At 36.6% G+C, this 25478-nt stretch overlaps 2 protein-coding genes across 2 annotated transcripts in view; both read right to left on the reverse strand.

Moving 5' to 3' along the window:
• LOC108236015 (TIAM Rac1 associated GEF 1) overlaps window positions 1-2170 on the reverse strand; it is a 43044-nt gene extending 40874 nt beyond the window's left edge. The window contains exon 1 of the mRNA XM_017416422.3: window positions 2014-2170. The gene's annotated coding sequence lies outside the window, so the exon portion shown is untranslated. The remainder of the gene's footprint in view (window positions 1-2013) is intronic.
• A 1157-nt stretch (window positions 2171-3327) lies between these two features.
• On the reverse strand, window positions 3328-24713 carry LOC108236028 (SR-related and CTD-associated factor 4-like). The gene is made up of 18 exons (XM_017416444.3): window positions 24476-24713; window positions 23153-23236; window positions 22392-22436; window positions 22103-22264; window positions 21885-22002; window positions 21637-21770; window positions 21403-21552; window positions 21242-21315; window positions 20530-20623; window positions 20188-20271; window positions 20000-20079; window positions 19033-19214; window positions 18224-18324; window positions 18027-18140; window positions 17759-17915; window positions 17571-17662; window positions 4275-4413; window positions 3328-4105 (listed from the first exon to the last, which is right to left on the reverse strand). The coding sequence occupies exons 1-18, from the start codon at window positions 24503-24505 to the stop codon at window positions 3672-3674; spliced, it is 2274 nt and encodes a 757-aa protein (XP_017271933.1). The 5' UTR covers window positions 24506-24713; the 3' UTR covers window positions 3328-3671.
• Window positions 24714-25478: the final 765 nt, after the last annotated feature.

A 25478-nucleotide genomic window follows, 5' to 3' on the forward strand; every position in this document is an offset into this window, starting at 1 on the left:
ATTTGATATTTGACACTTTATAAGAGTTAAGGTACCAACTCTCCAAAAAGAGTTAAATTAACACTTTCTGGTGTGGACCCATATAGACACTTTAAAAGTGTTGAAATCAAATCTGACAGTGTTAATCTGGGCCTCCTGGATTTGCTGTGTAGGACAAGGCTGAGAGTCAATATTGGATGGCGCTGATCTTCTGGTCGTTAGGCAGCACTGAAGTAAAAACAGATCTGATTCTGTTATGCATGGGCTCAGGAACACTTCCCCACAAATCACTGTCTGTAAAAACAGTTCATCCACAAATGCTGGTTAAAGTGCTATAATACAAAGAAGAAGCCTTGGGTACACAATCCAGAAACACTGTCATCTTCTCTGGGCTGAAGCTTATTTAAAATAAACTGAGGCAAAATGGGAAACTGCTCTGTCTTCTGCTGAATCAAAATTTGAAAAGTTTTTTGTGTAAATCATGGACATGGACCATACAGCCTGTTATCAGAGCACTGTTCAAAAGCCTGCCTCTTTGATGGTATGGGGGTGCATTACTGCCTCTGGTATGAACAGCTTACACATCTGGAAAGGCACCTTCAATGCAGAACAATATGTACAGGACAAGAATGGGACATTTCTCTCCAAAAAACTCCAAGTTCCTAGATGTTTACAGACTGTTGGTAATGCTTCACAGTGGTAAACATGGCCCTGTCCCAACTCTTTTGTGTTGTGCTACTGACATAAAATTAAAAGTTATCTTATTTTTCACCCCAAAATGATCAAATTTCTTAGTATCAACATTTGGTATGTTTACTGTATTCCATTGTGAGTAAAATATGGGTTTAGGAGATTTGCAAATCATAGCATTCTGTTTTTATATTTTACACAACCTCCTGTCTTTACCTGAATAGGGGGTGGACTTGGTACTTCTTTTGCATATGTTTTAAATTAAATGACAGGAGGACTGATAGTCCTCTGAAAAAAAGACTGCAGCAAAATGCTAATAAAAAGACATTTTTTACTCAGATCACTTCAGGTTTTTTGTCACGGAAACTGCAAAGTAAAGACTTTTTTCATGTAGTAGTTAACCATTAGATTTTGCTGCTGCCCTGAATTTGTGGGGCAAGCAAGTGTTGGCTCACTATAAATACAAGCTGCTGACTGAGTAACTGCATCCTGGCCTCCCAGAGGTGAGATGGCTTTTTTTGCGCAAAAATTAATGTTCTCATTGCAGAATACACAATGACAGCAAATGCGAGTCTAGTAATTAAATCATTGTTCCTGTCCAGTACGGCCAGCTTTAAATGTCAGAGTGAAAGAAAAGATAAGAAAACAGTGTTTAAAGGGCTGCATCTCGCAGCATTGCTCCCAACACAACACCCTAAAATTGCCAGTTTTTTTGTCACAGTAACAGAGAAAAAACGATGGGATTGGAGACCAGCAACAGTAGAGCGTGACGCTGCAACAATCCTGACACCGTAAGGTCATTGGAGTAAAGCAGCCATCGCCTTTTCCGTTGAGTCACCTGCACTCACGCTGTTTCATAACAGGAGCATGGATTATATGAAAACAGAGGTAATTATCTGCACAACAAAACAGAGTCCAATTAAACAGCATCAAGCAACTAAATGACAGAGGTAAAAACCAGCCTTTTTACATCACCATGGCGTGCCTGCAGGCTGGTTTGTGACATGTAACGCTCTGTATTCATGTATGGTCATCATGCATGTGTTGACCCTGATGTCTCCCCTTCATTCAGGCTGCTTTCCCCCGGCGGCGGCTGGGTGCCCATGGCTCAACAAATCCAAAAACAACCCCGTGAGCAGAAAATTCATCCTCCCCGGTTTGTCTCCGGTGCGCCAGCGTGTCGCCTCCGGTAAACTTGTATGATTGAGTGACGCGCTCATGCGTGCACACGCGGCGCTAGGACCACGCAGACTCAACACGGGCTTATTTTTCTTTCGCATGATGAGGATGATGATGATGATGATGATTAGGACGGAACGCTTCCCAGTCTCCTCACATACATACCTGTCTCCACCTCCGCCAGGATGTGACCGCTGCTGTCCACACATTCTTCTTCTTCTTCTTCTTCTTCTTCTTTTATTTTATTTCTGTCACAGACCGGTGTCGCTCATCCCGTGTCTCAGAGATCCTGCCGCTTCTCCCAGTCAGGTCTGCGCCTCTACAGACCATGCGTGTTGTTTCCACATCGCTGCGAGGGGCGGAGCCCGCGACCCTTGGAGACGGCGCGCGATTGGCTCAGCAGAATGCCACTTATTTATCCTCGGAGCCAATCAGAAGCAGCTCAAATTCTCTCCTCCGTCAATTACCAGGAGTTTCACACAAGGAGCTGGTTTGTTTGCTTAATGATTAGATCTGTCCTTTAAAACCCATTTACATTATCCAAATAGACATTAGCGCAGTGTTTGTTCAATTTACTCCCTCCCAAGTATAAGTAAATGAATGCAACATGGAATATAACAAGACTGGGGTTTTAAAAAGGGGGTTTTAGTTATATACTCACACAAAAGCAAAGGCGGACGATAATGTTTCTGCTTGTGTCTATTACCAAAATATCTCACGGATTTGAATAAATCTTGCAGAAAGTAATCATTGGATGTACATCGGCTTGATTCATGATTCACAGTCTAATAAAAAATAAACTGATTATAACTCAGTCAGCTTCTTTGACAAAGAGCTAATATTCTGTTTGGTAATAGCTGAGACTGATCCCCATCACATATCCTGAGCTCTAACAGATTAGGCAAAATCTTCCTTTAAAGTTTTGCCAATAACTATTTAGTCAACTGTCTGTTAGCAAAATATCTTATGAACCACAGGACAGATTTTAATGAAACTTTTAGGAAACAATCATTGGATGTACCGCTTCAAGTGATAAATGTTTGATGTCAGACCAGTTCAAGATGGCCACTACAGCCATCTGATTTTAGAAAACACAAAAATGTCTGTAAGAGATGGCTTGATGTGGTAGTGGCTGAGAGTCATTCACAACACATCTTCTTAGCACCAATGTGAGACAAAGCAAAAAAATTGCTGAACACCCCTAAATTTATATAAAGTGATTTTGTGAAAGTGAACATGACACAGAAACTTGTCAGAGACAGAAAAGCACATGAACAATTTGTGAACACTTTATTCACTGCACATGATCGTACAAGGTGTGAACTCAACGAATCAACAGAGGTTGGACAAAATAAGTAGGATTTATTCTACCCTCTACTGGCAGAACACACATTTTTTTTTAATGGAATTTAGTTATCATTGTGAAAAAATGAAATCAAAGTTTAGAGTTTTAAAAATGTTGTGTGATATTTATTGTTCCATAGAGAAGAACTTGAATAAAAGAAAATATACAAAAATCAAAAATATACACAGTTTGTTTTTTTTTTTTATCGGAACCAAGCAGGATAACAATGTTAAAGCATAAACTGCACAACTTTAAATTTACAAAAGGATGAATATATACAAGCACATACAGAATGTACAGCAAAAATGTCTCCTCTGATAAATGTACAGTACCACACCATCTTTAGGACAGTGTTGTTGTGTTTTATTTTTATGGTAGACATAAGAAAAGGATTGGTGGTGTAACAAAGCTAAATAAAGCACCACCAGCTGCTCATCAAAGTCTGATAAAACATAAGTCTTCATCGTTTAACTTTACTTTACCACCTCCCTCTTTGAAAAGGTGGGTATCTGAACTCAGGCCTCTCAGTTCTGAAATGCCCCCTCTCCCTCCCATCCATAATCTCAGGTCTCGGTGGTGGAAATCGCTGGAAAGGAGGACCACGAGGTGGGAAGGGCACGGACATTCGGAATCTATCAGGTGGAAACATTGGTCCTCCTCGCATCATTTGCGGAGGCATGTGTTGCATGTTTTGAGGAGAGTGGAAGGGACGCATGTGAGGATTCGGCATTCCAGGATGAGGCTGCAGGGGTGGCATGCCTGGTCTGGGGGGTCCCTGCATAACTGCGGGGTTTGGCATGGGCATCACTTGTGCGGTTGGAGACCCCAGCTGGTTGCCAGTGTTTATAGCAGAGAAGGAATCGTCTTCTGTGGAATTTTCTGTGGAATCTTCTGGAAGTTTGATATTTCCTGCTGTAAAAGAGGACATAATGAGATTTTTTGGATTTTCTATTATAATTAAGCATTTATACAAAAAAAACAAGATAAGAAAACAATTTTTTTTATTATCATATTTGAAATATGTAGTTTATTCTGCCGGGATAGACCCCAAACAGGACAAAGCAGATCTAACATAACTTACCCACTGCTAGGTTTGCAGCAGCAAATTCTGCGGGTATGAAAGGAGCTCCGACTGGGGTCATGGAGGTTGGAGAAAGCATGATGGGGCTCGGAAAACCAGGTGGACTTCCAATAGGGTCCGCCTGTTGGACTGTTGGGATCTGGAAGATAAATCAACAACAACATCTTGGTCAAAATCTAATTTAAATGGACAAGAAATCCTCTGCGAGTCACACTGAGGGAGGGACTGTATGAACCAGCTCTTATTTCCATAGTGCAGCAAAGCTTCACATGAAGCCCCTTTTTTTGAAGCCAGTAAAGTCAAGAAAAGGTAGAAATTATACATCATTACAAAAATCCCAACAGAATATTTAGAAAAACAGAGACTATCACACTTGACTACAAACTTTGACAAATATTTGCTTAAAAACAATGAGCAAATATGTCATCAAATGCATCCACAAAAAAAAAATAAAAAAAATACAGCAACAAAAGACACTTTATAGTCAACTGTTAGTGTGAAGATTTCTTAGTTTTTCCAGTTGTCAAAAATTTCTGCCTTTATGTCGTTGGCACAGCAAACAGGTGCAGGGTATTTTAGTAACAACTTATTTCTGGTAGTGAGGCTGCAGATGGTACGGCTTCTTTACTATGTATTCAAAAAAGTGCTCCGACCAGCAGGGTCAGAAATGTTGTCATCTAACACCAATAAAAAAGTAAGTGGCTGAACTGAAACTGACTAAGCCACACAGAGCATACATGCTACATCTATAAGTAGACAGCTGAAAGGACAAAAAAGTTAAACAAGTGAAAGGTGATGCATGTATCGGGTTCAACAGCAGGGCTTGAAAAAGTAATCCTCCATCAAACTGTTGTGTCTCCTGATCCTCCCTGAAGGCGCATTTAAAAAAGAATAATAATTTTAGCAATAAGTCTTATCTTAATGAATGAAAATAGCTTAGTATGCATCTAGTATAAATCTGACCTCTGAAAATAATACAAACATATATACTTTTAATTTAATACAACTTAGGTATTGCCTGTGTTTGTCCTTTTTATACCATCATTAAATCATTCATAAGCAAAAATCTACCCCCCCCCCCCTCAGCTTTTCTGTTATAGATACACTAAAGGATACATGTGGGATTTTCCAGAGAAATTAAGATTTATAAAAGTATTGACCTGTTTTTGTAAATGCATCAAACACAAAAGATTAAAAAAAATCAAAGAAAGAAAGAAAATAAAAATGCATTAAAATTTGATGTCATGCTGCTGGTACATATTTTTTTTATTTTTTTTGTTCTCCATATTTTGATATTTCCAGCGAAGAATCAAACCTATGGTCAAATATTTCAAATTGTTCACATATTTTCAAGTTATTTTAGACTGCTAAATTATTCCCTTCATAGAAATATAAATTTCTAAACATCTAATATCAGAAATTATTTTTCATAAAATATTTTTGATTAATTAAAAAAAAAGTTTTTAAAGCAATGGCATTGGTTGGAGAGACAAAGACAGAAGGAGAGGAGACAAGAGGAAGATGATGTAAACTGTAAAACATGTGGACATTTAAAACATATTTTTTTTCAGGCTCAGTGATAATAAAATGCATAAAGGGCCAGGTGAACTGTACTAAAAGGTTACATTAAGGATTCCAGTCAGCCACACTGACATGAATGACTCAGTAAAGTCATAAAACAATGAAATAGATGAAAATACACATATTTAATAAAATATTTAGGATGCCTAATGTAGTGTACCAGTCACTACATGATGTGTAACAACACTAATGGGGAATTAGGATATATAATTCATAAAAAGCATTAATAAATGTACGCAAACTATTTAATGCATCAATCTGAGTCAATATTTTCATTCTATTTTATTCTCTCTGTTGAAAATGATCTGTCATATACTCACCACCAAATTAAGATAATTTAATAGTCCATTCATGAATCAAAAATCCACAACTGATGATCATCATCACTGAACAACCAGGTTTAAAAAAGGAAATTAGATGCTCATTTTGTTCTTGACGTTCTGTCTGTGGTAGAATGTTGTCTGCATAAATTAGACTTCTGAGCAAAACTTTGTCACCTGGAAAAACTTTAAATATATCAAACTTTAAAAAAAAAAATCATAATATCAAGTCAGAATTACACAACAAATACAAATAATGGTCCATGTGTCCAAAAACGACCTGCATTAGATTTGTCTCATGTCTGAAAGTCAAAACTATCTGCTCCTAAAGTGAAATCAATTAATAATGTGAAATATCTGCACACATAAAGTGCTGATAATCCCACCCACATCAAATAATGTTTATAACACTTAAATATTTGCCTTTGAACATCAGAGACAAATTTAGTGACTATAGATGCTATAGACACTACTAGATTAAACCAGGTAAAATTAATTTTCATGTTTTCTTCAATAGCATTACAACAATATTTCCAAGATTATTTTTGACAAAATAAAAACATATGTTATTGTATATATTTTAAAGATGGCAAAATTATTTTTTTTGCAAACATGTAGTCATTAACTCCCAGTTATCAACAGTTGTGAGACAGTTGATAGTTTGGTCACTGTGTGAGAAAGTCATGGTGGTTCTGCAGACAAGTGCTACTCTGTACCACAGAGCTGGTTTGGAGCAGTTAGCAGACTGCCAGCTCATCCATGTGTTGCATCAGGTCTAACTGATTAAACAGATGTAGTAAACATCTAAATGAAGTTTAGACACAGCTCTAAACCAAAACCTCTTAGGCATCACAATTCATAAGCACAATTTAAGTGGATGGATTTTTCTTCCTGAAAACAGCAGGTAATGGTTCATCTGAACTGCATTTAATATTATATAGTAAGTTTTATTGTTTGATCAAACAGAGGCAAAAACACACTCACGTAATGTCTTCATAAAAGGTAGAATAGCTAAACTTAAAAAACAGAATTTACACAATTTAGACAGCAGCCTGATGTCCCACTGAGATTCATAGGCTAGAGCAGCATATGCCCTATTTGGCAATACTGCTGATTTAATCATATTTGTTTTAATTCCAAGATCCAAATTTTATCATAAATTAATAAATAACATCAGTAACTCATTTGAATATGATAAACTCTAGGCTGCTTATCATAGGTTTTTTTAATATGTGATTTCTGATATTTCGTATCATTTTACTGCATATTCATTTTGTCTGTTGATGACAGGTCAACCCTAATTCAAGGTGACACCACCTCCTGCTGGCAAACGAGCTACAGTAAACCCCTTCCCCCCTGCTTGTCATCGCTTTCAGTCGGGACCATTCTCATATAATTAGACACAGGACCAGAAGCTGGAAGTTGAAGCCACAAAGGATGAGCACTCCCTACTAGGCTGGCTGCAGTAAGGTTTAAAATCCTGCTCCTCCATGTAAAGAAATAGGACATTTTCCTGATAAAAAATAAAAGAAAATACACTTTAGATAATTGTTCTTAGGTGTTGATTTTTGTTGATTCATGTAGTTCTTACCTTGCTGCTGTATGTTCAAATATATATATTTTAAATTTACTTGCATTTCGAGTAGTTATTTAAGGTTTTATAATGTGTGTCTCTACCAGGCTGTCACACGGTCAAACACACTGTGACATCCTGGTAGAGGTTTTGGGGTGGGGCTATAGGCCAAACCTTTATGAGGGTGCAGCCCCACATCTGTAAAGCCTCTGACTCCAAAACTACAACATGGTAGTGCACAAATAACAGACATTTTGGCTTCAGTTTTGGACAATGGAAGTTGATGGAGACGCTTTGCAAACCTCGCAGACATTTGGGACGTACATCATCTCACCAGTAACGGACTGTCTGTGCTATTAGACTTCAAATTGCTTCCATAGTAGCTTTGCTTATCCTACTTTGGTTCTCAATCTAGGTTTTTTTTTTTGCATCTGGTAAAGCTTGTTTTAATTTCACTTTCTCCACATCACTTTAGTTTTGCTGCTGCTTAATTTCTTTCAAAAGTTGAGCAAAAGAGGAAATTACTGTTCGTAAACAGTAATTGAAGATTGTTGCTTGTTTTGCTCTGGAGCTTTGGACATAATTTTTATTATTATTATTTTGGACCATTTCACCTCTTGTACAAATGTTCTTAAGAATTCAAGATTATGTTTATTTAGCATTCACCATTATTTTCTGGCTAAATGATGTTTTGCAGTTTGAGTTGGTTGTGGGTGAGGGCTGATGGCTGCTTAAACTGAATCTGGTTCTGCTGAGGGTCTCATCTTTTTTTCTCTCCACTGTCACCCGACCAATACCTGCTCAGGATGGGGAAATGAAACTGAAAACTTGATGCAGTCTGCTGACTTCCTTAAACAACCTTTTTAACAGGAGTTTTCAATTTAACTGAATTTGTCTGTCTATAATAAACTATAATTGGACTGAATTTGACTGTAATTTGATTTGGCTACAAATCTGCATTGGATGGATTTGTAATTAGATGAAATTGGATTTAGATTGAAGTCTTTTAAAAACACAGGTTACTTTTGTTGTGATCTGGCACTAAAAAGAAGTTGCATTAATGAGTAACAAAGAACTCCACCCATCCATTTTCTTTGCCCACTTTTCCGTGCAGGGTCGCAGGAGAGTCGGTGCCTTTCTCCAGCAGTCATTGGAAGAATGGCGGGGTACACCCTGGACAGATCACTAGTCATTCACAGGGCCAGCAAATAGATCCTTAGTAGTTATTTGCACAAAATTGCTCTAAAAACATATGCAGATTTGTTTAATAAAAGTAATAATGCAACAAATAAAGCAGCAGCAACTGATGTGTAAAATGTTTCATTACTTGTAGAAACAAAGCTGCTAGTTTTCAAATTAAATGCTGAAGCTGTAAAATTGAAGAAAGTGGGTTTCTGAGAAGATGACAATCTTATGTTGCCACAACTATATTCCATTTGTTCTTAGATGAACATAACAGGTTAGACTTTATGCAGGTTTGCTGATCTCTGGCTTTGTTGTTTCAATGCACAGCAATATAAAAATTCCATTTCCTGACCTTATTCTACACCAGGCAACAACAATTATGATGATTACAGTATTATTTATATTTATAGAGTACCTTTTAAATCTGGCAAAAGTGCTTTTAAGATAATACAAATACAAAATCAATAACAAGCAATAAAAACAATCAATACATTTTTTAAATGAATTTCTCTTTGTACCAGTTAGAGGCCTGGCAGCAGCATCCTGTACCAGTTGCTGTTATTACTTGAATTGTATGAACAACATTTCCAAGTTTGTGTCTAAGATACAAATATTTTACATAAATTACATTTTACACATTGCAGGTGATTGCACAAAAAAAAGGATTTACTTTTTTAAATTTTATTTTACCAAGCTGTTTGCCTTCTTGCTAAGTCTTAATATACCCCTTGAAGGGAAAGTTCAGTTTCTTTGAAGTGGGATATGGTAGTGAGGTTATGTGCAGTCGTCAGTATCTTACCTGTAGTGGATATCTTTTTGAGCACTATTTTGAACCCTTTGAAACCTACACTGTATCACTTTTACATGACACAGATATTTCTGTGGATATTTACACTGACTAAGGTGTTGGCCTGCTTTGATTGTTGCATGTCAAACATAACATTAGGCGCAACGTGACAGAAAAACTATCTGATGAAGCTGGAATACAGATATAAAATAAATACAATACTGTTTAAGCAAAAAAAAATTTTTTTTTCACTTTAACATTGCCTTACTTCATCAGATAGTTACTCTATGTATGCTTAGCATGTTACAGTTGCAATGTGTTTCACATGAACCTATTGGCAATGGACTTACAGTCTTCAATGTAATTAACCTTAGACCTTTATGCAAATAGATGTATACTACATAAGTGACAACACCACACCACCCCCACCCATACACAAAGAATTTGAATGAGCAGCTATAAAACCTTTGAGCTCTTAGTTTTTTTTGGTGGCTGTAATCTGCTTTGTTGTCCCTGATTTAACTAGTTGTTAGTTCAACTGCCCAGACAGAAACATTGATGTATATTATAGGACCAAATGTCCCTGCCTCCTCTTGTTGTTAGGAATTGATGCAAGCATGACCTGCTTTATGGGAGCTGCCATGTTGTATTTTTGCAACCACAATCTGTGCAAGAAGGATGTGAGGCCTTAGGTCTATTCTACAGAAGACAACCATGGTGTTACATGACCTTTCTCTTAAGCATGAAATAACTAACTACAGCTAAACATACCAAAACATTTATATCTGAACATACAGCAGAAAGGCAAGAACTACATGAATTAACAAAACACCTAAATAAAAATAGGTGCTTAAAAACAAACAAAGTCCTGTTTGTTTATGTGGACCAGCTGATGGAGATGTTGTTCTCCTTGTGGCTTCCTGTATGGAGACCAATGTTGTAATATACACTCACCGGCCTTTTTACTTGGTAAACCTTGCTAGCACTGGGTTGGACCGCCTTTTGCCTTCAGAACTGCCTCGATTCTTCATGACATAGATTCAACAAAGTGCTGGAAACATTCCTCAGAAATGTTGGTCCATATTGATATGATGGCATCATGCAGTTGCTGCAGACTTGTCAGCTGCACGTTCATGATGTGAATAGTCCGTTTTACCACATCTTGAAGTTGCTTGATGGGACTGAGACCTGGTGACTGTGGAGGCCACTGGAGTTCAATGAATCAAGACTTTTCAGAGCAGCTTTTCCAATTTCTTATTGTCCAATTTTGGTGAGTCTGTGTAAAGCTTCAGTATCCTGTTCATGACTGACAGGAGTGGACCCAGTGTGGTCACCTGCTGCTGTAGCCCATCTGCTTTAAAGCTGGATGTGTTGTATGTGCAGAGATGGTATTCTGCATACCTCTGTTTGTAACAAGACTGTATTTGAGCTTTGAATGCTTTCCTGTGATCTCAAACCAATCCGCCCATTCTCCTGTGAAGTCTGACAGTAACAAGGCTTTTTTTTCCACACAAATGCAGCTCACTGAATGTCATCTCTCTTTCGGACCATTCTCTGTAAACTCTAGAGATGATTGTGTGTAAAAAAAACAAAAAAAAACAATCCCTGTAGATCATCAGTTTCTGAAATACTCAGACCAGCCCATCTGACACTAACAATCACACCACATTCAAAGTCACTTAAACCCCCTTTCTTCCACGTTCTAATCCTCACTTTGAACTTCAGCAAGTCATCTTCACCACATCCACATGCCTAAATGCATCGAATTTCTGGCATGCGATGGACTAATTGGCTATTTGTTGCAAGTGACCAAGCGTACCTAATAAAGCGGCTGGTGAGTGTATATCGATGGTCAGAACTAATCTGTTTCTCTAAATTGAGGTAATTCAGAGAGCAATCTACAGCAAGTAAGACACTGTCTGCTTATAACCTCTCCAAAAACCCACTTAAGAAATAAATACAAATTTCAATCATTGCTTAAAAAAACTGAGCAATAGTTACCCTAAAAGTGTTTTTTTATTTTTTTGATTTATGACTCTGCTGGTGCCGACAAAGTGGCCTACAGCACCATCTCAATATACCACAAAATCTTGAGAGGGATATTATAATATGGGTAATGTGGGAATTCTTCATCTTATTAGAAAGTGCTGTTTAAATCATTGCGTTGGGTTACAGCACTATTTGTAATTATTTAGTGAAGAACATGACATCACTTCTAATATGTGATAATAAAAGCAAACAGTAAGACCTTTTAAGTTAAGCTATCTCTAAGTCTTTTAAAAAGTAATTTAATTTTAACAAACATGTTACATTTGACTGTCAAAACTTGTATTGCAATGTCAGATTATAATAATCTGAGTAAAACACTCAACTTCAAGAGAGAAGCCGTCTAAACTCTTTACTCACACATGTGCTATAAGACTGAGTATCTTAACTCCCAGGGAGTTTTTATTTATAGTCTATAATTTTCTTTGTAGGAACTACACAGTAATTGCTGGTCTTTAAAATGAAACAGAGTTAAAATACTCAGTTCACTCCTTGCCATTAGAAAATCTACTAATAGAGAATTATGAAATTGCCTTTTTTCTGCAGAAAATTACTGTAAGATTTTGCCCAGATATAAATAATATAAAAGTAAGAGTACAAAAAATTAAGACAAATATCATGTAAACAGAGATGTGAAAAAGTGATAGACTGATATTTCTTAATAAAAAAAAGTGTCACTGGAAGATATGTGACTTTGCAGGTCAGTCAACAAATGGGTCTGCTCTTACCCGGTGATTCACCGATTCACTCCTTCAGCTGAAAAAACACGACAGCAGCTGCTTCCTTTCCCCGCAGGTTAAATCCTTAGTGCAAACCTCATTTGGCAGACAGCCAGGTAACAGAACTCTGATTGTTCATGGGTTTCATCTCTGGTTTTAGTTTTGTAGGGCTACTTCAACACATGCAAAAAAATCATATGGTAGCACAACAATAAACAGAACTTACGGTGTAATAATTTAGGTTTTGTTAGATAAAAATTAAAGAAAGAAATACTCAGTTTAATGAACGAGCCAATCATTACCGTTCAACCCCCCCAACTCACCTTTGTGAGGCTTCACGTGAGTCTGATGTTGTCCATGGATTTAGATAATTGTTGTTTTGCTTTATGGAGCAGAAGAATCCCCCTTCTTGAAATGTCATGTCATTTGAAAATGATCAACAGAGGAACAGTGCTAGGATTCTTCACTGTAGTACAGGTTTTGATTTCTAAATTACATGAAAATAAAAAATGCATACAGGAATGCTATACTGTTCTCAGACTAGTTATGCCTACATACCTACATAAAAGCGATTAACGAAACTGATATTGTTCGAGAATAAATGAATAAATTAAAGATAGCCCCCATAAAGTAAAGAGTCCAAACTAACTGAATAATCTAAATTCTGCTGCTTTTTAGTATAACATGGACATTTTAATTTAATGTTTAGAGTTATACTTTATAGGAGTGGACAACTGTTGAACCTGTTGAAAAGGGGAGGGGGTGGGCTTTTGGGTCCTGTTGGTGCAAAGTGGGAAATGGGTGGATCTGGCTCTTCACAATCAGATGTGAAGTCTGATTAAAATCTGGGAAATTATAAGGGTAGGTCAACGTCATGAGAACATGAGTGCCTCACTAAAGATTTTACTCAAGGCTGGGTTATTATCAGGATGTAAACGCAACATCAGACTGATGACTGATACAAGCTTACAATTAATAAGTTTCTTCCTCAATCATCATCATTCCTTATTCCTGCGGGTGCTCTTGGGGACAACAGTCTGTGAAACTCCATGGGAGTTAAGACAATATGCACTCATGTCATCACAGTCCTTCAATGTTCATACCAGAAAACAGACAGGCTATGCAGACAATGCTCATTAGGCTTGTACTGATCCAAGTAGTAAAATAAAACTGCAACTTTTACAGACAGATAAACTGTATTCATATCAGAGAAAGTATAGCAGTGCGTCCTAAAACATACACAAGCCAGGATGTTGGGAATACGTTGGCAAGGCATGACCAGAGGATGTCTTTTGATTCAAGATCCACTTCAGGCAGAGCAAAGCCGTGCGGCTGAATTATACAATACAAGAGGAAATCTGTTCAACGCTTAATTGCTTTGCAAAATATAAAAATAAAGGAGGCAATGAACACCGAATAAAAATAGGATTCACTCCATTTGTGAGTTTCGAAATGTATTTCTTACATGTTAAAGTTATTTGTGCTTGGTATTAAAATACATGTTGGCTGATCCAATTATGAACGGACAGCTCGTAGAGATAAAAATGAGCTTCAAATATATTGAGAAAACATTCAGAATCAGTTACTAAAACCACATTTGAAGGCAGTCTAAGACATTAAGTGGCTGCATTCCTTTAAAAGTATAAACGCGCACCCTGAGCCACCTACTCACCTGACGTGCCTCCAAACAATCCGCAAGGTTTCAGCTAGGATTTTTTTATCCTTTCTTCTGGCATCCACATATACAAAAAAAAAACTATGTAAAATAGAAGTCCACCGTTTGTCTTTCACCCGTTGTGAAAGTGAACTTTAAAAGTGTGAGCACAGCATCAAACCTTTGGGTCCATCCTGTTGGTCCTGGGAAATGCAAAATCCTTAGAGAGCCAAGCCACAAATATTCCTGACCCTAATAAATGGTGTTTAAATTTAAAGCAGTATGCCTTAATCTGGGGAAGGTAGGAATTTGTTTCTTCACTTAATTAGCTCACACATCTCATGAATGCATTTCAGTCAGGATTTCTAGCAAATAGTCCATAAAGGAAATGTGTGCATCTTGTGCGACCAGTGGTGCAACCGAAGCTCTGACCCACCACAATCTATCACGTTCAGCTCTTCTCACTTTTCTCTCATCTTTTACATAACACACTGTATTAAAACGTTTGCCAAAACACAGATTTTAAGAGCAGAGAGGAGAGAGGAGAAACAGGCAATCAAAAAATAGTATCAAACACTATGCACATGACTAACTGTGCCACAAGGTTTAAATGAAAGGAAACTTTTTAAAAGCCATGTCATGGTTATAAAATCCTTTAGAGGATTACCATGCCTATTGGTACAACCTCTGTCACATAAAAAGCATGAAAAACATTTAATTTTGTTAAAGTAAGCAAAAACAGGGGTGCATAAATCAAGTTAGTAAGCAGTATGAGATTTGTTCAAACCTACCAACAGAATAAAGCAATGTATAACTGGGTTGAGTTGTTTTGTTGTCCTTTAAGATGGATGCAGATTTAAAAAAGGCTGAAAAATGTGATTATAGAAACAATTTCACTCTAAGCTGCAACTCACTTTTTGAGGAATATTGAATCAGGTATTGATAGACATTATTTACTCTATCAAAAACCTTTAGAAACCGATTCAAAAATCTCACGTCCTGCCCAATATTTTTTGACGAGCGGCAGCCTTCTGTCAGCTTACCTTGTCTCCCATTTCGACACTCCTCTTCTCAATCAGATCTTTATGTTTCACCAGCAGATCAACCATAATACACTAGACGAGGTGTCAAGAGTCTATTTTTCCTAAGTGAGGTGCTGAAATCTGCAATTCTCCAACCCATTCAACTTAAAAAAAAAAAAAACAATTCTCTAAAGAATCAGTTTGTCAAGGTCATCAAAAAGATTTAAAGATTTAGATATTGATTCTGTTTTGGACATTTAGAAATGCTATTTTGCATATTTATTTTAATACTTTGAGTTATTAAACGTTCCCAGTCTTTTGTACATGCAGTGTAACCTTGCTTTACTAATGGATTGTCTCAGCTGTTTAAAGGCAGTGCAGCAGGTGGTTAAATCTGCACAAAGGACCATTGGATGCAGCTTACCACACATCTCTGATCTTTACAGTAAAAGATGCAAGGTCAGAGCAGCCCGTATCATAAGAGACTCCACCCTGCAGGTGAACTGTTCGCTTCCCTGCCCTCAGGTGGTAGACTGAGCAGAATCTGGGCCAGGACCACCTGACTGAGAAACAGTTTCTTCCCAGATGCAATCAGACTGACAAACTGTTTAAAAAGCCATAATGAAGGCTTCGTGATGCACTTTATTTTACTATAGCACTTTCTAAGTGCTACCATCTGCTGCTATTTACTGATTTTATAAAGTTTAGGGGTACTTATGTATAGTCATTTACTTTTACTCCTTAATCTTCACTCACTGAAGCCTGTAATACTGTTTCATTCTGAATTTTTAAGAATGACAACAAGTTTTCTTGAATAGAAGATTTGCCCATTCATCCATGGATAAATGGATAAACATTTTTATGTAATTTGCTGCAAAAAAATAACTTGCATTTACAAATATTTCTGCCAAACACAATGACGTACATGCTCCACACATTCTGAATAAAGTTTAGTTACCAAACACAGAAAGAATAACAGAAATGCTTCCCTGCACACATACCACAGTATTAAAGTTTTTTTAATCTCAATTTTATTTGAATGCGTTCGATAAAACAGTACAAGATTACTGATTGGAGATGGAAAGACTTTGTAAGAAAGAAAGAAGAAATGAATAAATAAGCATCCCTGAATGCAAGCCCTACAAGCAGAGGAGCTTATCTGAATTGTTGAGAGGAGGCGCAAAATAAAACAAATTTTGATTTCTCATTTGGTAAACCAGGAAATACTGGCAAAAATTCCATTATTAATGACATCTGGACAACAGTTTAGTTAATCAACTAGTAATGCAGAATTAATCTTTTTAAAATTAAAAAAAAATATGTGTTGCCTGAAAGGTTGCAACCTAAGTAATACTCATAATTGTTGTGCTTTTAAATGATGCAGCACAACTGGCATACAATTATTTCTACTGTGTAGCACCCCTTTTACAAGTGTTTTACTAGTGTGACAATTAAACATGGAGCCCACAAACCACAGACGTCAGTTCTAAATACAGGCAAATTAGCAGTTTTCTAAAAACCCAGGTTCCACATCACTACTTAACCAAGTAAGTGTGGAATACAATTGCTACCAAATACACTTTATTAATAGATTTTTTAGGTTTATTGTGTTTATATAACGAAAACCTAAAACTGACTAACTGGGTTGAACTATCTTTTAGTGAACAAATACTACATGAACTGGTAACTGAACACATAAGACCTAATACAATCCCTAATATGAAGAATTATTGTCATATTTTATTGTCCTTACAACATATATTTATGATTCAACAGAATACACATTTATTTTATAAGACACTGACACTCTGATTTGACTTTTGTTTTATCCACTTCTAAGCAACATAACAGATGATTTACTATGTGCGATATACTGTAACCTTCAAATATATACTGTGCTTTTTCCATCCATCTGTAAAGCATAATTTCACATAGAACTACTAAAGTCAATATAATGCCAAGGCTGAACAACAGAAAGATGTAGGACATTCAGTCAATGACATATTAAAGCTGTGATTTCCCTGTTTGTTTGTTTTTAACAAAAACAAACAAAATATTCTAATAAAGTCTATTCAAATGTAAAGTTTTTTTCCCTCTGTTCATAGTAAAAGCCCTGATTGAATTGTTTAAAATCTACTAAGTCTTTGTGGAATCCACCTTTGATATTAACTTTTAAAAAAAATATACACTTTTTTTTTTAAATTCAATTTGAGTTGACCAGATATTTGAAAATAAATAAATAAAAATGTGTGATTCAGATAGGCTCCACCACTTGTTTGCAAGAGCATTTTTTTGTTACAGCAACAATATGAAAAACTTTGAAACAATGTTCTTGTCAAGCCCAATCAACCAAAATAATAAGAAGACTTGTATTAAAAATAAAGCGTTAAAGGACTGCATAAGCATTACCTGAACATGGGCAGTGAGAGTCAGATCTGGTACCATTTCCAAAGCTCCGTTTACAGCTGCCCGGTTGTTGAGTTCCTTGGCATTAGTCCACTCTAGAGCAATGACATTAAAATGACAAAATAAGATGGGTTTTTTTCTTGCCTTTCAGCCGGTGAGTTCAGCACATGCTAACACAAACTCATGCTTACCTGGATTTAGTGTCTCTGGATCCAGCATACCCCCTTCTCGATAGCTCTCCAACTCCTCAACTTTGACTTTGCTCCAGGGAATGTAAGTAACTCCCTTCTCCACATCCCAGAACTTTTTGTGTGCTGGTTTAATACCTTTGTTTAATGCCCAAGCAATCTGGGAAAGAACCGGATTAGACACAAAATACGTAAGTCAGAAACACTACAAGTTATACAAAACAAGTAATGATATTTCAAGAACAAGTAATGTGAATCAAAGAGCACATACCTTAGCAGGTTTCTGGTTGACTTTGTATGACCCTCTACTGAGTTTCTTCAAGGCAGTGTAGGCATCTTGTCTGTGAACCATGACAATGTAGGCACATCCCCGTGGAGGAATCATCTAGACCACGAGGTAATAAGTAAAAATAAATACATTTTGTTTATAGTAGCCTAGTATTTTTGCCATAAAAGGCTGAAACTTACATTAATCGACTCAATCTGGCCAAACTCTTCCAAAAGGGACATTACGTCAGACTGCTGAGTTTTCTTGTCAAGCTGTCCAACCCATAGTGTAGTACTGCAAACTAAAAACAAATAAAAAAGAAGAGTTGCACCAAAATCAGGATGCTTTTGTATTTACTTTCAGACAAAACATAATTCCTACAAACAACAATGGAGGAATCAATTCTGATGTTTTTGTTAGTGGGCTGTACAACTAATTTGCATACACTGTGAGAAAACAAGGAAAAGAGGTTCGGGCTAATTTTGCTCAGGAAAATTCAGCACAAACAAGGTGAAGATGAAGTTTTGCTGTTGTTGGGAAGATGGCAGGGCTACCATGGAACTAGACTCTGGAAGCAGAGACACACCAATCCACTTTCGGCTCTGATCCAGTTTTGATACTTGAATTTAAATATTGGGATCTATAGTCTCTGTTGATAGGACATCCACTTCACAGGTTTGACCAGATATAACAGGGTTTCACAACTAAACATTTGTAAAGTCTGATGAGCATCAACAAATATATACATTTTTTTTCTGCTCCTCCTTTGTCTTACTCTTGTGAAGCTAAGAAAATGAGCCCCACACAGGCAGATATTCATCATAACTCACTACCTTACATTAAACCAGTAAGAAAAAGGTAGCAAGTGGGCAATATAAGTGAATAATTCATGAACTATATAACTACAACCATAGAAATGAATTTGCAATATTTTAAGTGGCATGGTTTGTGATTCTTGCAGTGCTGTGGATTGTATCATTATTTTGCATTGCTTTGCCATAGAACATACCACAGAGTGTCTGGCTCTTGATGCTGGGAAGACCTTTCTGTCTGCGTTCTCTGTCCTTTTCTCTTTCACTTCTGTCCTGAGAATGTGAACGAGATCTCCTGCGCTGTTCTCTGGAGCGAGAGCGTCGATGCCTTGACCATCTCGAGCGAGAGGAAGATCTCGACTTTCTTCTTCTAGGAGATCTGAAACAAAAATTAAAAACACTCAACACTCCATTTTAAAGTTACCATTTCTTGCACAACATTATTATTTCCACCATTACAATACCAAGAAATTACAACATCAACTAAGATTTGAAAAATTACTTAAAAGTGAATTTCAAGTCTTAGTCAACAAAAAACAATTCCTGAACAATTTATACAGTAAGTTACAGTATTCAGCTTAAAAAGGTCCGTGTTATTAGGGGACTCTATTCCAACAAAGGGTGAACATTATCTCCAACAATCTCAAGGTTGGTAGTGTGTCGAAGTGATGCCCAACAGAACAATACACTAACATTAAGCTTCCTCTGGCAGCTTGCCTTCTTCTCACAGTTCATCCTGCTGTCACATCTCCACTTACTAAGCAACACACACAAAAGGTGTGATCATTTTCAACTCTAAGATGCATTGTGTTGCGGACATAGAAGATTGTGCACAGATAAAGTGATGAAATCTAAACTTTCAAGCCTTTTCAAAATTTGACGTATTAGGACCTAAGAGTTCTCAAGGCCCTCTTAAGTCCAGCTGCTTTGTTTTAAACTGGTTATGTTGCCACTATTATTACTGAAGTGACTTTTAACATCAGCTTAGTGTAAAAGAAAAAGAGTGTGTTACTCTGTGCTTCAACTATAAAACCTTTTCCCTGTTCCTCCAGTACTACGAGCAAAACTGATAAGACTGGAGCTTGTCATACCAGGTTACAGTGTGTCCCAATGAAGATGTTGGTTTAAACAACACAGCATGTAAAAATATATGTGCATAGTTACCTGGAACCAGATCTTGATCTCATGCCATAGCTTCTTCGTCTGCCCTCCAGTCTCACAGATGAATTTTCTCTTGAGTTTTCCTATTAGGCATTAATGACAGGACATTTCTTTTATTTAAACAATTTTTCCAAAATGAACAAGCTAATGGCTATGAGTTTTAGATTAAAACCTAAAGTTGGAAGTCTTACCCGAGACTGAGTGTAAGGATCTTTTATGGAGTTATACCCATCTGGTGTCAAATGACGTTCACCATGACTCATTCCTCCACTGTGCTGGAAGATAACAATGAAGCATGTATAAAAACTGTTTTTTTATGAGAATAACACTGAATGCAGATTATTTAAAAAGAAGTCTGCAGCTCCACAAATGCAACCTTTTAGATTTATCAAAAGATTTTTGAACCATCTGTGAATATACAAGGTGTGAAAAGAGGAAAAACACCTTCTTGCAAATGATCCATAAACGAAAACAACAAAACTGCTCATTTCACATAAATAGAGTTACTGTACTTTACAAGTGTAAATAAATACCTCCATATGTCCAGTTTGCCCCATCATATTCAGATGAAGGTCTGTGTTCAGCATCTGTCCATGAAACTGGTTCAGCACATTTTCAGGAATGCCTCTGTCATGACAAAATACAACCAGTAGACGTTACAAACGCAGCCAAATGTGACAGTTTCTTCTTATTGGCATTCAACACAAGTAGAGCTTGCCTTCATAACTTTAATTGTTGTGTTTTTATTTATTTTTTCTTATGGAGAGGAGGATTCATATTCATTTTATCATTTGTGCTATACAGATTGATGGAATACTTTGTGTTTTATAAATAAAATTAGTATCGACATCCATTTTGACGGTTTAATGGATCCCAGTAGTACGGTCTGCATGTAAATTTTATTAAAGCAAAGAAATCAATAGCCTACTTACTTTTATTTGTGTGAGTTAGGTTAGTCACACAGCTGCGGGTGCCACTTTGTTTATTGCACTCGCACAGCCACCCTCATAACTCACATGTACACCAGACAGCCAAAACTCAAAATTCAATTTCAATCGTAAAACAAAAAACCTAACAATATTTATGATACGAACTGATGAATGCCCTGTGAACTTTAACTTTTTGTATTAAAAAAGGTAACAAAATAATACTGCCTTATTTTAAATGTGCTGTTAAAAATCAAATATTCACAATAGTGTGACACATGAAACATACCGGCAAGACCAATTAAAATTTTAGACTCACTGTGAGTGAATGTTGACGTCTGAAACTGGCATATCGGCAAGTTCATCATCATATTCAAATCGATCAAGCAGTTTCTAAGAAAATAAATACAAAAATATGTAAGTGTTTTTGAGAAGTAAATAATCCAAAAGTTATTTTGTGATATCTAGCTATGGTATTACCTCAGTCAAAGAGTTTTTCTTTACAGTTTCAGCACCATGTGAGTTGAGCTGAGTCACTGGCATCTGGGGCAGGTTTGGTATGTTGTTTCCAATGGTGGCGGCTCCCAGAGTCCTGTCTGCCTGCTGAATGTTCTGAAGCATCATCTGCAGCTGGAGGAGAGATAAAGACAGGCAATTGAAAAAAACCCCATAAAAAATAAAAAAATGAAAAACTCAGGTTAGTTTATAGCTTACCTCCTGACATTGGGGGGACTGAAGCAGTTGTGCCACAGCAGCTAAAGCATCTGAACTGGGCAGATGAGGTACCGCAGGTACAACAGAAGCATTGCTAACAGGAGGCGTAGTTTCTGGTTGGGGGTCACCAGGAGCTGTTCAGAGACAATACAATATGGTTTAACAAAAACTATAGCAAGCAAGTAATTCAAAATGCACAACATTACTTTCTGTACAAGTGGAAGAATGTTACAAACATGGTTCATTACCTTCAAGAGAAGGAGGAGGTGCAACAACACCATTGGCCATATCCATCAGAGGCTGAAGGATGTCCATGCCAAACACTCCATTCTTCTGCCACAGGTTTAGCACACGAAGTATTTTACTCTGAATAATAAGAAAAAAAAATTAAAATTATCCCTTTATATATTCTTTAAACGAATTCAATGTTTATTCAATATAATACAAAAATTTTATTTTAAAGTACCTTATCATCCTCTGGACAACGATAAAGGTTCTGAAAAGTATCAGTAAAGTTTTTCAAAAACCTGGGTCCAAAGACATCCTTCTCAACACCAAACTGATGGCGTGACTGTCGAACAATGGAATCAACCACATATAATCCTGGAACCTTTAATTCTGGCTTGCACTGAAACAAAAACCAGCAAAAAGGACAGATCTAGTCAACTTTCTTCTTAAAAGACTGCATGTGTAAAACAAAAATGGAGCCCAAAGGTTTAGTTTATACAAGAATAAGCTTAAAAAAATAAACATACCTTCTTGATGAACTTTTCCACTATCTGGACAACATGTTTATACAGCTAAATACAGACAAAAATAAGTGTCAGTCATTATAAGAACAAAACAAAACCTTATAACATAGACAGTTGAAGAGTGTAATTAACACTTTTTACCAGATTTCTCCTTGTCACAAAAAGCAACAATGAGCTACAAATAACTGTTTTATTATTTAGTCACTTTTTCAGTCAGCTGAAGCCTTTGACATATGACTATTCAACTTAGAATAAAGTAACTCCAACTACAGGAACACAATACTTGAAAATGCTGAAAAATCTTTACCTTAAGATTTAGATTTGTTACTCAAGGCATAAGTGAAAACTGCTTTTTTATATATCAAATTTACATGTTTTTAGTTTATAAAAGTGGTCTTTCCTCCTACTCCACCAAAAATTTAAAAGGTATAGGATTTTAACCACTGAAAATCTTTGTGACGTTGGTGGGAAACGGATACAAAAAACACATAATTACAACAAATCATCAAAACGATGCAGCAAATATGTGCTGCCTTATGATGGTTCAAAGGATGTTAAATGCAAACTTTTCTTTGTCTAAGCAGTGTGTTTAATAAAAATAATAATGTGAAGGTAAGAACATCTAGAAAACAATTTAGCTCTGGCATTGTGAGGATATAAGATTTCTTCCTTTATTTAAATGTCATCTGCTATAATTTCAAAATTAAAACTACATGCTCTGTGTACATTTCTGTTCAGTACAAAAATAACATTTCTTCGTTTACCTTAATGGCTTTGATGGCTGATTTTGTTACAGACATCATTTTAGCACGGGATATTGGCGGCTTCATGTCGATCATGGAGAACAACTAGTTTTAAAAAGAAACTTCTATCAGTTCATTTGATAAGAGCAATTAATGTACAAAGAAAATTTGCTTTCTGTAAGCACAGACTTTTATAAAAGTATTATAAGACACCACTAAACTTCAAGACTTCACACTATACAGATCAGGGGTGGCCAATCCTGGTCCTCGAGGGCCACTATCCTGCATGTTTTACTTGTTCCTCTGCTCCAATGCACCTGATTTGAATCAATGGGTGATTTACAGGCTTCTGCAGAACATGAAGAGGTGATTTAACCACTGAATCAGGTGTGTTGGAGCAGGGAAACAAGGAAAACATGCAGGATAGTGGTCCTTGAGGACCAGGTTTGGCCACCTCTGATATAGATAATAGTAACAACAAACACATTACTAACATAAAACAGCAGGACAAGCATTTGATAACACACACTGGATGTTTTTGACTGAAATAGACATCCCCAGGCTTATCGACAGAGTAAATAAATTAGACTTCATTTGATGTAGACTCAAAATGTTTTCTCCAGCCAATAAACATGTAAAAAATTTGGACAAACTACTAGATTAAGAGAGTGGACATAGACGTGATAATGATTTGTGTAGAATATAGTTATCAATATAAAGGCAAAAAAAACCTAATTGGACTTTTGCAATGGCTTGGATCACTAAATAACAGGAAGACGGTTTCTACAAGACCTAACGGGAACAGGCTTAAACACATTTTAGATCTTAACTTATTATGATTAGGGTTTAACCTTTAATGTTTAAGTAACCAACAAGCTTGAGGTGTGGTCCAGCTAATAAGTGACACATTAAATACACGTAGTTATAAACATTTCACAGGCACAAAACACGTTTTGGGATCCACTTTCATCGCAAACTAATTCGACTATTAAGCAACAATATAAGAAACATATCCCTATAATATTGATACCATCGGGTAAAGTAAAAGTATATATACATATATTAAAAATGTATAATATTTATTGAGCTCGTGCTTGTTTGAACAATCGTTTGTTTAAGTATCTATAGGCTCGTGCGGCCCTGCACCACGCTAATCAAACACAGAATTTAAAGGCTAAAAATAAACGAACAGAAAAACCCATTTCTCACATTAAAAAGCCTGTTTAGATATTTAAGTGGCCAATAGTCACTATCACCAATCAAAGGAGCAAAGTAAACGTAAAAAAAGTGGGATTCGTTAATACTGGATTTAACTGTTAGGACTAAAACAGTGATAAACTTTACCTCCATGTTGAATGCGTTCACTGCATCCATAGCGGTTTGTTATTACTGGAAACAAATTCACTGAGTGGTTATACTTTTTACTCTATCTAAACGCAATAATATTAAAGTTAAATAAATAAAAACATTTCGACCAGTAACGTCGAAAGACTATATCTAAATTACGGTGCTGCCCGGGCCTTCGCTAAGCTAAAAATTGCTAACAGTAGCTTCGCGGTTCCACCCTGTCAACGTACGACTAGTGACGTCACTGGGTTCATGTTGCCTTCACTGCCATCGGAAACTGCAACAACCGCTCACGAAGTCACCCGAATGTCATTCATGACCACCACAAGTCACTGAATAAAGAGGTTGCATATGTTTATGCTATTACGTAATTACTTATATAGACCACTTAAGTGGAGAAATGGCTATAATTGAAAAGTTATTCTGGAGACAAACGTACTCGTTTTAAAAGAGCCAGGCTTCGTACGTTAAGTCAGATTCTTGCCATATCTTGCTAGATATTCTTTTGCGTTGTATATATACCCCTGTTCGCTTATGTTGATATTATATTAATTATATACAGAGTCGAGAGTTGCGCGAATTCCAGTGTTTAATGTGGAGCTTGAACATAGCATTTGCTCATTTCAGTGGCTGTCACGCCCTCTTGTGGCCAACCCTGAACACTGCATGCTCCCTTGGAGATACGCAGCAAGCAGAAATGAGAGCAGCAGAAATCACTACAGAGCAGTAGATCAGAAAGTAGCGGATAGTTTTCTGAGTTTTTCTAAGACTTATTACAGATGCTGAAACAAGGAGTTTGTAATTTTCACTATGGTTATTTCTTCCCTTCTTAGAAACGTAACAGCTGTCTCCAAAAATGACACAATGTCTATGACTGGAAACTCCACAAACTCGGTTTCTTATGAATGGGAGTACTACTATGATTACCTTGATCCGGTGATTGTGGACGAGAGTAAGCTGAAATACAATAAATGTAAGTTCTTAAATATTACCTTCTGAT

This window comes from Kryptolebias marmoratus, linkage group LG2 (genome assembly GCF_001649575.2).
Source record: "Kryptolebias marmoratus isolate JLee-2015 linkage group LG2, ASM164957v2, whole genome shotgun sequence".
NCBI lineage: Eukaryota > Metazoa > Chordata > Actinopteri > Cyprinodontiformes > Rivulidae > Kryptolebias > Kryptolebias marmoratus.